Source organism: Sinocyclocheilus grahami, unplaced genomic scaffold, assembly GCF_001515645.1.
Source record: "Sinocyclocheilus grahami isolate Dianchi unplaced genomic scaffold, SAMN03320097.WGS_v1.1 scaffold380.1, whole genome shotgun sequence".
Classification (NCBI taxonomy): Eukaryota; Metazoa; Chordata; class Actinopteri; order Cypriniformes; family Cyprinidae; genus Sinocyclocheilus; species Sinocyclocheilus grahami.
In genome coordinates, this window is record NW_015505559.1 from 843,503 (window position 1) to 859,888 (window position 16,386).

The following is a 16,386-nucleotide window of genomic DNA, read 5'->3' on the forward strand; positions in this document are numbered from 1 at the left end:
ACCGTCAGTGTTGCATAACAAACTTTAGCCAGGAACCGTTTATTTCTGTGGCTTGGTTTCAAAACCTAGCCTATATAGGTAGCATTTTGAAGCATCTTAGACCATCTCAAAACAAAGTTTTCTTATTTTGGAATTTAAGGCAGCATTGCATCCTCTGTGTCAAAGGCAATCCCATAATGCATAACGGCAAACTATAGATCTTAGATGGTTGCTCATGTGAGAGAAATGTTGGTTATAAAGAATTAAAAATGCCATCAAGTACATGTAAAAACAAAAACACACACATTAAACATTGATATTGGTGTGCCCTTGTGAAAAATAAGCATACTTAATAAAAAAAAATAAATAGCACTTATGGAAATAATATACTTCACATTAAGCTCACACTTAAGTATATTATTTGAATGTTTTCGGACACTTAATAGCTTGTTAATTGCATTTAAATTAAAATGTATTATAGTTTAAATTTATATTAAATGCAATTAGTTCTAAGAGTGCTTTTTTGACCCTCTTACGTAGGACTTCTTACATCTTTATATGTAATTTCATAATTACTTCTGTTGTCTTTGAAATACTGAAAGTGTACCGCAATGACTGTAATGTAATGTAATTTCGATGAAAACTTGTGTCATGGATTTAAATATATATGTACTTACACATTAAATTATATGTTAGTCAACATATCAAATAAGTGTACTTTAAAGCACAAGAAAAGATGATTAAAACATAATAATTTACTTCAAATGTAAAGTAAAAAATTTTATTTGACAATTAATTACAAAGTGTAGACCTATACAGTACTTAAGTGTATTAATAAAATGAAAGTGTTCTCTATAATAATTTTTTATTTAATTGATTTGATGTATTGTTTTTTTTAATGTACTTTTAAGATTTGAAGTGAACTACAAGTACACATTCAGTTCAACTACACTCTTAAAAATAAAGGTGCTTCACGATGCCATAGAAGAACCTTTTTGTCTAAATGGTTCCATAAAGAACCTTTAACATCTGAAGAACCTTTCTGTTTGACAAAAGGTTATTTGTAGCGAAAGAAGGTTCTTCAGATTATAAAAAGTTAAGAAAGAGATGGTTCTTTAAAGAACCTTTGACTGAATGGTTCTTTGTGGAACCAAAAATGGTTCTTCTATGGCATCGCTTGAAGAACCGTTTGAAGCACCTTTATTTTTAAGAGTGTAAGTGTATTAATTTTTCACAAGGTTGCCATTTATTTATGCTAATTAAAGTATCACATTATTAGCCTAGCTATATGCTAATACCAAGCTCTATTGAAAGCAATTTTGAATAGTGTCCATTTGTGTGGTGTAAACAGTAATTCTACAATAGTCAGCACCTTGGTTAGGGCTCATAGACCGAAGGCAGCAAGCCAGCTCAACAGGGTTTGAAACAGAACCATCTCTGAGGTGACAGCATGCTAACACCTTGAGATTTTGAATTTCATAATAATGTTTTGTATCTCAAGCACCATTTTATCCTATATATTTCCAACTTCTCTACTGTTATAACTTTTCTCAAAGACATTTTCAGCTGTTGCTTCCTGTGTTGGCATAGGATTTTAGCGTTCTGGGAGTTTATTCAGCAGCCTCTGAGGCAGTTTCCTTTTGAAGAGCTGTTGGATATAAATAAAGAGGGAAACATTTAACTGGCTCCAGAGACACTGGGCTTACTGTTCTTATCCCAAATAGTGTGCAGGGACAGAAAGACAAAAAAAAGTTAATTTTACCATTACGGCAGAAAAAAAGAAGCCTCTTCTCCCACAGTAGTCCATTACTCCATTGCAAATCTATTTATGATTGGCAGCCTGTGTTATGAACAGGCCTGCACTTGGAGAATTGACTGCACTTAGAGGGAAAGTCTGTTTTTTTTTTCTTTCTTTCTCCCATTTGCCTCATGGAAGGCTCAAATTTCAGCCCTATTTGCAGTGATCACTGCCCTCAATGTCATGTGTCTTTTCCTACCATCAAGAACCACTAAAGAGCCACGTGGTTCTCCGCAGCAAGCCTGCCATTAGTACCAAAGGCCTTGATGAAATGTCACCATTGGAGAGGGACTCAGTTCTTAGACCTTAGCTTCTTAGTCATATCTTATTTTGACTGCACAGGAAGGCCATGTTAAACAGCAATAAAGAACCATGTCATCAACTCTCACCCACCATGCACTTTTTATGGGATGTGCAACAATTTCTTCTCTTTCTACAGGGGAAGTACATGGATATCGAGTTTGACTTCAAAGGAGACCCCCTTGGTGGAGTCATCAGTAATTGTGAGTATAATTACAAGGTGGAAACCAAGGAGTATCCCTGTGTAATAGTGCCCAAATAGAAATAAAGGAATAGTTCACCCCAAATCTGTCATTATTTACTCACCCTCATGTCGTTTTAAGCCCATATGCTGATTAATTTTGAAATTCTGAAATACAAAAGGCAAAAGTCTGAGAAATGTTCATGCAGCTGTTTTCCATACAACAACATTCCATGACTTTCAAGCTCCCAAATGTACAAAACGTCCATTATACACTACCGTTCAAATTGGTTTAGGTCAGTAAGATTGTATTTAAATTTTTTTATATACTATTATTCTTCAAGGACACAGTAAATTGATCAAGAGAGACAATAATTAATGAATTGTTAAAAAAAAAATCTATTTCAGATAAATAATGTTTTTTTTCTATCTACTATGACATAATCCTAAAAAAAGGTGTCACCATTTCCACCAAGATATGAAATTGTTTTCAAAATTGCTAATAATAATAAATGTTTCTTGAGCAGCAAATCAGCATATTAGACTGATTTCTGAAGGATCATGTGACACTGGAGTAATGATGCTGAAAATTCAGCTTTGCAAATAAATTACATTTATAAATATATTAAAAAAGGAAAACGGTTATTTCAATTTGTAATATTATTTCACAATAATGTTGTTTTGCTGTATTTTTGATCGAATAAATGCAAGAGACTTCTTTTAAAAAAAAAAAAACCTGTCCCTAAACTTTAGAATATTAGTGTATATGTATTCAGAACATATCACCCTCATGTCGTTTTAAGCCCATATGCTGATTAATTTTGAAATTCTGAAATACAAAAGGCAAAAGTCTGAGAAATGTTCATGCAGCTGTTTTCCATACAACAACATTCCATGACTTTCAAGCTCCCAAATGTACAAAACGTCCATTATAAAAGTAGTCCAAATGACTTGTGTGTTATACACTACCGTTCAAATTGGTTTAGGTCAGTAAGATTGTATTTTTATTTTTTTTTATATACTATTATTCTTCAAGGACACAGTAAATTGATCAAGAGAGACAAAAATTAATGAATTGTTAAAAAATATATATATTTCAGATAAATAATGTATTTTTTTCTATCTACTATGACATAATCCTAAAAAAAGGTGTCACCGTTTCCACCAAGATATGAAATTGTTTTCAAAATTGCTAATAATAATAAATGTTTCTTGAGCAGCAAATCAGCATATTAGACTGATTTCTGAAGGATCATGTGACACTGGAGTAATGATGCTGAAAATTCAGCTTTGCAAATAAATTACATTATAAATATATTAAAAAAGGAAAACGGTTATTTCAGTTTGTAATATTATTTCACAATAATGTTGTTTTGCTGTATTTTTGATCGAATAAATGCAAGAGACTTCTTTAAAAAAAATAAAAATAAAAAAAATAAAAACCTGTCCCTAAACTTTAGAATATTAGTGTATATGTATTCAGAACATAGCGCACAACTTTTATACTTATTTAATAGCTGCTGTGATTACCATGAACTGTCAATTTATGGAAAAGAACTGCATTACCATTCTTTAGAATTTCCCCTTTTGTGTTTTCTGGAAGAAAAGTCATATGAGTGCAAAGACAACATGCAATGGAGAATAAATGATGATAGAAGCTTCATTTTGGGCAACTATTTCTTTTTACTGTGTACCAATTTTTTTTTGTTTTGTTTATAATTTTGTACAGCTGGCTGTGTCTTTACTCTTGCTCCCAGCTGTGTGCTCTCAGAGAGGGCTTTTGGAAACTGTGTTGCATTTATATACATACAAACCATCCGGAGCGTGTCCTTACTTCATAAAACTATAGCAATGGTTCCTGTAATATGCCCTTGAGCCGTTCTCTTTGCAAATTCAAAACCAGTCCAGCAGTCTAGTTGGCTTGGCACAAATACTCTTGACTGTTGAAGCCAGTGGTCCATTTAGCTAAATGTTTCCTCATGCATGTGGTTAATATATAGTGTTGAATCAATGGCTAGTCGAAACAATGAGTGGTGACCTAAAACATACACATTCTCTGATACATCACAGTCGATTTCTAAACCGTAGATACATTTATCTGGTCAAAAATGGGATTGTGCCACTATGACAAGTGACCTTAAAGTCTTTAAATGGAAACGAAAGTGCTACCACTTGGCATTGAGAGATAATTCATCAGCCTAAGTTTGTAACAGTTGGCACAGTTTGTCCATTAGCTCACTGATTTGAGGAGAGTTTGTAACCTATATAGTACAGCAGTTTGAGTCGATCAGATAGTGTGCCACCATCCACATGAGAGAATCGATCGATCTCCCACTATTAATGATGCTGATGTGATTTATCTACGTCACTCCATCACATACAGGGGAGTCACTAGACCTAACTAACAATCTAATGACATTTCTTTTGTGCTGATATTTGGAGCAGCACTGAATTACTCCACTCAACAGTTACACCTTCAGCCCAGATCTATAAACGCCTCTGTTAGGGTATATGAACACATTGAGTTTCCTTAATGATAGCAAGACCTTCGCCTGTTTCAAGTTATATCTTATTTTGACTCCACCAACATATACAGTGAAAGACACCGGAAGTGGGTGCAAAATATTACTCTCTTTTTCAATGCTTGATTGGAAGAGCTTTAAACAATCCCACAATTAAAATAATTCCCCCACAGTTTTTACTGAAGTCCTGGGTAGAGTTGCACTGACCGTTCGTAATTTCTAACATTATTGGAACGTAAAGTATTTTGTAACTCTGTATGTTATTCAGTTGCACTGTTGCACCAAAAAGAAAAAAAAGAAAGGACATTTATTTGTTATAATTTATTATATTTGACATGTACAGGGCTGACCGATGCACAGAAAGGCGCATTGTTTAAGTCGAATTCGTGTTGAAATGATGCTAACAAAATAATTTATTCACATAATGTCCTGAGCATATGAAATATGTCTAAAGGACTGAATTATGTCAGGTAAAACAGGAGTGCTAATTGATGCAATTGAGCCAATATGCTATTTTATTCCAACCAATGATAATGTATTTTTTTCTATCTACTATGACATAATCCTAAAAAAAGGTGTCACCGTTTCCACCAAGATATGAAATTGTTTTCAAAATTGCTAATAATAATAAATGTTTCTTGAGCAGCAAATCAGCATATTAGACTGATTTCTGAAGGATCATGTGACACTGGAGTAATGATGCTGAAAATTCAGCTTTGCAAATAAATTACATTATAAATATATTAAAAAAGGAAAACGGTTATTTCAGTTTGTAATATTATTTCACAATAATGTTGTTTTGCTGTATTTTTGATCGAATAAATGCAAGAGACTTCTTTAAAAAAAATAAAAATAAAAAAAATAAAAACCTGTCCCTAAACTTTAGAATATTAGTGTATATGTATTCAGAACATAGCGCACAACTTTTATACTTATTTAATAGCTGCTGTGATTACCATGAACTGTCAATTTATGGAAAAGAACTGCATTACCATTCTTTAGAATTTCCCCTTTTGTGTTTTCTGGAAGAAAAGTCATATGAGTGCAAAGACAACATGCAATGGAGAATAAATGATGATAGAAGCTTCATTTTGGGCAACTATTTCTTTTTACTGTGTACCAATTTTTTTTTGTTTTGTTTATAATTTTGTACAGCTGGCTGTGTCTTTACTCTTGCTCCCAGCTGTGTGCTCTCAGAGAGGGCTTTTGGAAACTGTGTTGCATTTATATACATACAAACCATCCGGAGCGTGTCCTTACTTCATAAAACTATAGCAATGGTTCCTGTAATATGCCCTTGAGCCGTTCTCTTTGCAAATTCAAAACCAGTCCAGCAGTCTAGTTGGCTTGGCACAAATACTCTTGACTGTTGAAGCCAGTGGTCCATTTAGCTAAATGTTTCCTCATGTATGTGGTTAATATATAGTGTTGAATCAATGGCTAGTCGAAACAATGAGTGGTGACCTAAAACATACACATTCTCTGATACATCACAGTCGATTTCTAAACCGTAGATACATTTATCTGGTCAAAAATGGGATTGTGCCACTATGACAAGTGACCTTAAAGTCTTTAAATGGAAACGAAAGTGCTACCACTTGGCATTGAGAGATAATTCATCAGCCTAAGTTTGTAACAGTTGGCACAGTTTGTCCATTAGCTCACTGATTTGAGGAGAGTTTGTAACCTATATAGTACAGCAGTTTGAGTCGATCAGATAGTGTGCCACCATCCACATGAGAGAATCGATCGATCTCCCACTATTAATGATGCTGATGTGATTTATCTACGTCACTCCATCACATACAGGGGAGTCACTAGACCTAACTAACAATCTAATGACATTTCTTTTGTGCTGATATTTGGAGCAGCACTGAATTACTCCACTCAACAGTTACACCTTCAGCCCAGATCTATAAACGCCTCTGTTAGGGTATATGAACACATTGAGTTTCCTTAATGATAGCAAGACCTTCGCCTGTTTCAAGTTATATCTTATTTTGACTCCACCAACATATACAGTGAAAGACACCGGAAGTGGGTGCAAAATATTACTCTCTTTTTCAATGCTTGATTGGAAGAGCTTTAAACAATCCCACAATTAAAATAATTCCCCCACAGTTTTTACTGAAGTCCTGGGTAGAGTTGCACTGACCGTTCGTAATTTCTAACATTATTGGAACGTAAAGTATTTTGTAACTCTGTATGTTATTCAGTTGCACTGTTGCACCAAAAAGAAAAAAAAGAAAGGACATTTATTTGTTATAATTTATTATATTTGACATGTACAGGGCTGACCGATGCACAGAAAGGTGCATTGTTTAAGTCGAATTCGTGTTGAAATGATGCTAACAAAATAATTTATCCACATAATGTCCTGAGCATATGAAATATGTCTAAAGGACTGAATTATGTCAGGTAAAACAGGAGTGCTAATTGATGCAATTGAGCCAATATGCTATTTTATTCCAACCAATACTCCTGGTCGAAACTTCTATAAATATTTTGTCAATAAGTAGAGTTACGTTTTCAGTTTAATGGTGCAACACCAAAGTATTTAGTAGTGCGTAAGTTGTAACTTTCTGCTCCTTTGTCAAAACTGGGCTAAGTTGTAACTTATGCACAGCTGGTGCAGTTGGCCTCTGCTGTCTAAATTCAGTCTAATTTAGTTAGATTTAAACTTAAATAGCTTCATGTAGTCTGCACAATAGAATCTATTGTGAGTGCTTCAAAACAACCAAGTTGCATGACCACAGACAGGCTATAACAAGATGCTACAGACGGCTCTGAAGCTTGAGGGCTTTCCTCCAAAGAAACGATCTTAGAGTCATCTAAAACAGCATCATTTTACCCACTAGAAGCTGTTTTTAGATGATTTGAACAAACAGACTTCATACACCTAAACAGGCAGTATTTTAAGGCATCATAGGCATGCTCCCAACATGAAGGTCGTTGCTCATTATAGGTAGAAACTTTATGCTGAGAGATTTCAGTTTAGCCTAATTCTAACATTACATGTATCCTGTGCAGAAAAAGGCAATCCCACAATGGACTGCACAAGCTGAGTTGAAAAAAGACATTCGGGATGGCAGACGAAGCAGGATAAATGTTGTCATGTGCTAGACAGATGTTTAGCTGTTACAGAGTATCTTACTGTTTTTAAGACACCATATCAAGTTAACCCTGTAAAGCCTGACATATGAAATAAGTCTAACACCTTTATGGCTCATATGGTATGATATAGTGAGAATATGGAGTGCATACTTGAAGAAAAAACACCTCAGTTTATCGGGAGGCCCGAACTGAGCAAAAATATGCAATTTGGTGCAGTTTTTGATATTTATATAGTCAAAAAGTATGAAAGTCTGATAGCTTGTAATGTAAATCACTACTTGCAAAAATGTCCAGCAAATGTTGCGTTTATATTAAATGTAAATGTTTATATTCCTAATGATATAAAAGTTGTTTTTAAGTTTACTTTATAACAATCAGTAAAGGGTAAACCGCAAAAAGACACGTGAACCACGACCTGAAGGTTTTTTCTTTTTACAATTCTACTAAGAGACCTTTTACTTGATAAAAAAAAGTATCAATAATAATGACAAAAAGCATGTAGCAGATTGTGTGCAACAGGTTTTTAGCAAAGTTTTGATAACCCAAAGGCCATAGAAATTTGCAAATTGAATACATTATGACAGTATGCATTATAAGCAGTTTTGCCACACAGCGATGTTGGTTTAAAAACAACGGACCAAACAGTGGACCAGTTGGAGAATACTTATTTTAATATCATTAATTCAATATTTTAATAACAAACATACTGAGTGTTTATATTTGTAACAATGTATGGGAGAAAATCCGCCTATAATGGCACATTCTGATCAATTATTCTGTGCTACGTTTATATGCAAGATATGCAAGCAGGCAGTTCACAGCAAGGTTGCTAGGTTTTGGAGTAGAACTCAGGCTTGACTGAACAGGTCAATACAAAGCAATGCAGAGAAGGAAGATGGAAGGCTTCTGATTTTTGAGTGGAGGACAGAAGTTACAGGCCATTACTGGAACTGTGTTAAAGCAATAACAAATGTCGGCGGATGTACTAAAGGTGGAAGGTCAGCGTGGAGTCCCCTCAGTTTTCCTGCATTCCTCAGACTCATCCTGCCTCAGACGCTACTCTTACACCAGACAGCATGATTTATCTCTGGAAGTTAAAGGAGAGGATGGGGGAGACAAAGGATACTCTTTAGTGTTTGGTTACTATTGAGGTAGATTCCACAACAGGGGATCTTTAATGGGGCTATAAACTATTGATGAGCTTGTGGCCCACAGCCACTACGCCACTGTTATGACAGGCATCAGATATAACAGGAAGTGACAACTGCTTATTGCCATCTTGCTTTTACTATTAACCAAATATTTGAAGAACCATGGACATTTAGTTTCCTGCAGTAAAGAACTTGTTTGATGATAAATTGTAAATTATCAAATTGTAAATTTGATGCATATGTTGAATATTAATATGGTTGAATAATTCAAAAGGTTGACCACTGAATCATTTTCATTTAAATGAGCCAATATACCAGTAATAAATAATAATGCACAGTAATAAACCGCAATATTTACCTCCATACATGCACTACCATTCAAAAGTTTAGGGTTTTATTATTATTATTATTACTAAAGGAATTAATACTTTTATTCAGAAAATATGCATTCAATTGATCTAAAGTGACAGTATCGACTTTTACATTGTTGTAAACAAATTTTTTAAAGTTTATTGGCCAAATAAATAGCATATTAAGGTCATCACAATAATTACGATGCATGCTAAATTTTATGTTACTACAAAATTATTTATTCTTGTCCCAGTGCAGCTGTCAATGAGTATGAAATGTCAAAGAAGGTTTGATTGGTACTTTGTCAAGCATTATCAGAATTATCAGTAGTTCATAGATAATACTCCTGCATAATTTTTGTAGTTGCTCATACTAACAATCCTCCATGTCTTATCTCATATCAAGCTAATAAATGTTGTTGATGATAAGGTAATCAAGGCTTTGGGCTGATGCTGCTTTTTTCTAATGGGCACACATCTGGATGGAGCGTGGGTGGTGTGACAGGTTCCTCTCCCCATAGATGAATATCTCCTGTGAGACTTCCTGTCTCAATCTGAATACAGTGAACAATGAAAACGTCACCATGGATATCTAAATATTCATTCTAATATAAACCGGAAAACACCTTTGATTTTCTCTGAAATGGTTCTGCTTAGTACATAGTAGGAGAGAATCGTCTTTAGCCAGTTTCATCTGTGTGTAATTCTTCACTGGGATTGCTGAAATTAACATTTATTTATGTATGAAGTTGAAAACACATTAGGAGCTTTTCCACTTCATGGTACGGCTCGGTACAGCTCATTTTGTGGGGTGGGGGTTTCCACTGTTTATACTACAGTACTTAGAACCTGGTACTTTTTTTTTTTAGTACCACCTCGGTTGAGGTTCCAAGCGAGCCGTACTGATACTAAAATGTGACGTGTGAACACTGCAGATCACTGATTGGTCAGAAAGAATCGTCACTACCTGCGTCATTGGATTTGTGACAAGAGACACCAAACACACTAGATTTAAATAGCCAGCAACATCCACCGCAGTACCATTTGTTCGCATTAGTTTTTAAACAACTTCCTTTAAACGACCATCTCACACAACTTGAAAAAAAGACATGGCTGTGTTTTGGTCAGTAGACTAGGTGGCGGAGCAACAATAACAAACAGTCTATATAATCCCACCCACTCGGAAGTGGTACTAAACTGCAGTGGAAAAGCAAAGCGAGCCGAGTTGTACCACGTAGTGGAAAAGCGACAATTGACTTGTGACTTTTTCAGAAGTAAATATCATTGCTTGACAGCCTTATACCTCATGTTAGGCTTGTCTTTTATGTTTAAACATTATCGCTAAAACTCTCTTTGTGGAGAATTATATATTTTTTCCTTCAGAAAACCCTTCTGCAGCTATCTGTTTAAGCGGAGTCAGCTGTGTATGCTCATTAAATGCTTTGTGCTTTGATATTTCCCTTTTGCAGATCTCTTGGAGAAATCCCGTGTGGTAAAGCAGCCCAGGGGTGAGAGGAATTTCCACATCTTCTACCAGCTGCTTTCTGGAGCATCAGATGACACGCTCAGTAAGAGACAAACTACATATTTGTTATGATTGCTTGTGCTTTCGGGATGCACAGTCCATTCAGTGGCTTTCAGAGCATAATGAGGAAAAGATTATTGGATTGCACTCAAAGTTACCTGAGTTAAAGACTCTGGAAACAGAATGTATGGTTCATTCGTGGTTTATTTGCATTCTGTTGGACCATGGTCATTGTTTGACATTTTAAATGAAAGAGAACACAATAAAAGGCTTTGATTTCAGGCATCAAAGGGGTGAACTGAGCAGAATACCACATAGATGTAACATAATCTGATGGCAACTGGGTCATATGGAATGGCTGATACATCTAGGCGAACACAGTATAAAGCAGGGGTGTCCTATACTGCTCCTGGAGAGCCACCGTCCTGCAGAGTTTAGCTCCAACCCTAATTAAACACACCTGAACCAGCTAATCAAGATCTTCAGGCTTACTAGAAACTTCTAGGCAAATGTGTTGGAAATTCTGCACGATGGTGTCCCTCCAGGAACAAGATGGGACACCCCTGGGATAAAGAGAAAGTACAAAGAGTGACCACTCTTGGGAGAATGAGAGAAATTTCCTCAAAGATGGTTGTCAAGTGAATTGATTTTAACAATGTAATTGTATTTTTCTTTCAGAAAAACTGAAGCTGGACCGAGACTTCAGTAAATACAACTACCTTAGCCTGGATTCGGCAACAGTCAATGGACTGGACGATGCTGCCAGTTTCAGAACAGTCAGAGTAAGTTTGCTTTCAGGCCTACCATACTGTACATACAGTAGCTGGTTCCTGACACATTATAGCATGTGAGTCACTGGTTCAGACTGTCTTGGGATTAGCTCAGATCTTTGGCACCCTGTATGATGAGAAGCTAACAAAGCACCTTATCTCCCCGGCTTAACTGGATAAGATCATCCTTTACCCCTCAAAGGTGGAGTTTGTTCTGAGCATGACACTTTGCCTTGTGTCATTATGTAATTTGAGATTTGTTCAAGCCTCTACTTGAAGACAGGGAAGTTCATTTAAGGGGGAATTCCACCTGCTCACCGCTGACTTAAATAAAATCGGTGCTTCTGTTTCTCTCATGCACCCTTATTGTTGTGAAAATGTGTCATGCAGAGGATGGACGTTGCAGGGTTTAACAGTGAGGATTATTTTCTGCTGGCCTGGTTGAGCCAGTAGTTTTGCTTCCTTTAGACACTTGCCTGACTTGTTCACTTAAAAAAAAAAAATAATAATAAAAAAATAAAAAAAAATTATATATATATAACAATATTATTATTTTAAACATATATTTTGCTTCTGACCTACAGTGAAAATGTTTCACTAACATTAAAAAAAATACTAGACAATTTCATGACAAATGACATGGCAGAAGTTAGCTATTATAAGGGTTTATAATTTGCAATAATAGCTGTAAATTATGTAAAGGATAAATTTAAGGGTAAAGTTAGTTGGTCATTGTTGTAAAATAAACAAGGTGATCAGGACCCTGATACATCGCTGTATATTATCCTCTCTGCTGTTTAGAAGCGTCTGGAATGTATTGAAGATGAAACTGCTCAAAATTGAATGATGAAAACATTAATGATCATAAACATAAAGTGTGTGTGTGTATAACAGTAATATTGTAAAATATTATTACCATTTAAAATAATGGTTTTCTATTTTAATATACTTTAAAATATAATTTATTGCTGTGATCAAAGCTGAATTTTCAGCATCATTACTCCAGTGTTCAGTGTCACATGATCCTTCAGAAATCATTCTAATATGCTGATTGGAGCTCAAAAACATTTTTTATTATATCAATGTTGAAAATAGTTGCGCTGCTTCGTATTTTTGTGGAAGCTGTGATACTTTTTTTGGGGGGGTGGGGGTTCTTTGATGAATATATAAAAAAACAGTATTTATTTGAATTAAGTCTTGTCTGCCACTTTTGATCAATTTAATGCAACTTTGAAATGTAGTGTATTTACACTGAGATAACACAGGAAGCAATGCATAATGTGCTTGAATATTACATTTTTTGACAGTGTTGCTGCTTTTGTTTATTCTCTGGCCCATTAAGACAAGTGACTTTTCCATCAACTGGCCCGAACCTTTTTTGGTGAGCCCGGGCCACTGGGCCATCCTTATTGTGGAGACCCGAATGTCTGTGTCTGTGTCCAAGCAAACAATGCAGCCCACATTAAACTGAACAGAATTCAGCACCGTATCAGACAATACAGTGCAGTTCTGATGAACAATAGGCCTAAGCCAAGCTCCATTCTGGCATCAGAACACAATAACTCAGCATGTGCTGGGCCTCTGGCTTTATCTTTCAACCCCTTGCCTGGGGAGTCAAATCTAATTAATTAGAAACATGCCTTTTTTTTGCAGTGTAGGCAGTTGTAGTTTATGAGGTTAAGCAGAAATAAGGCTCTGTGTGTAGGGGACAGTAAACACTTCCACGAGGGAGGATGGTTGCTATTTATGCTAGACTGTTAATAATATACAAAACTCAGCAGAACGTTCATTCTTGGAGACACAACATGCTTGTCTTGTTAACATGGGGAAAAAAAATTATTGAAGAGTTTTTCCACTCTGGAAGGATACAATTGTGTTACCATTTATTGAGAGATAAAGGAAGTTATTGGTTTGTCATTCATTTTGATCCGCATCACATTTCAGCCCTTTACAGCTCACGCTCCGTTATCTCTGGCCTTTAGACCATTGCTTTGCCAATTAACTGCTTGCACATTTATTATCAGCGATTCCATGACATTTCAAATGTAATTTATGGCTTCACAAGAACAAATATTAACACAAGCTATTGTAGAAGAACAGGCGACATGAAAAATCATAAGCTGCTGATGATTCTATTGGCTAAAACTACTGTAAAATTTAGAAGACGCGTTACTTATTTCCCTGTACATTCATAAATTAACAATATTAAAGTGATAATTCACCCAAAAATGAAAATTCTGTCATCATTTGCTCACCCTCAACTTCCAAACTACAAGTTTATTTCAGCTGTTGAACACGAAAGAAGAAATTTTGAAGAATGCAGGTAACCAAGCAGTTGCTGGTAACCATTGACTAATAGTATGAAAAAAGTACTATGGAAGTCAAGCAAGTGTTTGGTTACCAACATTTTTCAGAATATCATATTTTGTGTTCAACAGAACAAAGAAATTCATATAGGGTTGGAACAAGATGGGGGTGAGTAAATTAAAATGTTCGTTTTTGGAACAACTATCCTTTTAAAGGGGTCATATGATGTTGTTAAAAAGAACATTATTTTGTGTATTTGGTGTAATGAAATGTGTTTATGCAGTTTAAGGTTCAAAAAACACATTATTTTCCACATACTGTACATTATTGTTTCTCCTCTATGCCCCGCCTTTCTGAAACGCGTCAATTTTTACAAAGCTCATCTGTCTGAAAAGCAAGGTGTGCTCTGATTGGCCAGCTATCCAGTGCGTTGTGATTGGCCGAATACCTCAAGCGTGTGACGAAAATGTTACGCCCCTTGCCATATTGTGATGCCTTGTCCCGGCCGGAGCGATGAGACAAAAACATTAAAAAACCCATTTATAAATGAGGCATTTGTGCATCAATTGGGGACATAATTACGGATTATAATGACTTATACTGTCTTTTTACGCGTTGATGTGGGGGCGTGTTAGAACGAGCCATTTTAGGTAGGTGTGGCTGACTCTTAACTTTTATAAAGAATATCTCTTTGGATTTGAGACTTTAGTCTTTGCAACTTTACAGATCTTCTTTATGCACCAAGAGCTTGTAACACTCCAAAGAGAAAGGAAAAATTTAAATCGCATCATATGACCCCTTTAAGTTGAATCTCTGGTCATATTTTACTCCAAGATCAAAATAAAGATATAAAAATAAAGAAATAAAAGATGTGTTTTGAGTTAAGAACATTTCCCATATGTATGATTGAATTGTGTCATTGTCCTCCGAGGTTCAGTCAATACTGGAGCTGGTGGCTGCTGTTCTCAAACTGGGAAATATCGAGTTTAAACCAGAGTCTCGTTGCAACGGCTACGATGAGAGTCGAGTCAAGGACAAGAACGGTGAGTGCTAGGCTCTTTCAGAAAGCATTGCCTATCCAAAAAACGTACATTACTTTTTTTTCAAACAGCTGGTTTGTAAAAGAAAGTACACTTTCCAAAAAAACTTTCAAGTGTGAATGATCAGACATCACAATCAGTATTGGGTATAATGATATAAACATTTGCTAGCATGGAAAATCTAATTAATAATAATTGTAAAACAACATGTACTGTGGTCTTGTATGTAACAGTGCCTTCATCTGCTCACCAGGTTGGTCACTACTGCCATCTATTGATATATCAAGAGTTATTTATAGTATTAGCTTGCAGTTGCAGTTGGTACACTGTCAATCAACACCACACTGGTGCTTACCCAGATAACCCTTGCATCCTGTACCATGCATGCATAAGCTAATGATAAAAAATCTGTATGTTTTTATAAAGACAGCTAAATGCATCCTTGACTAACAGGTCAAGGATATAATATTTTATGCAGTGACAAGTGTCCTGTTACGTGCTGGAATTAATCTAAAACTATTTAAACTATTTTCAAATCATCTTATAATTATTAGCCATTCAGTTTACCACAAGATGAACAAATAAAAGCAAAAAGGTCATTCAAAATAATGCTAAAACTTTTACAGGTCTAAAATATTCACTTTCCCTTATACGTACAGTTCAATTAAATATGCCTCTAAAATGACTTGGAACCAGTTTCTTAAAATTATCACAAAAAAATAAAATAATAATAATCTAAAACCGTGACATCTATGAAGTTTTAAATATGCATTAAATACTTTAGAAAAAAAGACCAAATAATTGACTTGGGGAAACCAAAAAGTTTGACCTAAAATTGTAACGTTAAATAAAAATATTAGTCAACATGTTATGTCAACTACAAAAATATATTCACTGCAAAAGTGAGCGTTGTTTGTTACTGGTCGTTCTGTTAGTTTCCTATAGCCAGGGCAGTGGTTGGCCCAGACTAAACATCACAGTCCATGTCAACACCTCCATTTATACATACTACAGCGTCTGGTTTGTCTGCTGTGCTTAAACCCATCAGCAATAATGTGCTTTCCTCTGCCCTTTTGATCTGATAGATATGGGCTGAAATGAGACCGATTAAGCTGGTGTAGGATGAGGGGGATGTATACCTGATGTCCAGATCCTCTCAAACCCCCTGGAGAGAAGCACTTTTAAAATACCCTTCAGCTTAAACTCCTTGAATACCTTGAACTCCTTGAAAGGGGCTTAACATGTATCAGTCTTAACCTTGACTTCTAGATTCTAGGAGACAGGCCTTTGATCAGAATGATTGTTGTTTTTAAATTTGAAGACACTAAATATGTTTTTATAGAGGGTTT

The 16,386-nt window shown here is 35.4% G+C and overlaps 1 protein-coding gene across 1 annotated transcript in view; it reads left to right on the top strand.

Annotated features, from left to right (window-relative positions):
* The window catches only part of myo1b (myosin IB), a 79,094-nt gene that overhangs the window by 41,334 nt on the left and 21,374 nt on the right, over positions 1-16,386 (top strand). Inside the window, 4 exon segments of the mRNA XM_016230942.1 lie at positions 2,217-2,280; positions 10,865-10,963; positions 11,599-11,702; positions 14,884-15,040. Of these exon segments, the coding sequence (XP_016086428.1) occupies positions 2,217-2,280; positions 10,865-10,963; positions 11,599-11,702; positions 14,884-15,040 (424 nt within the window).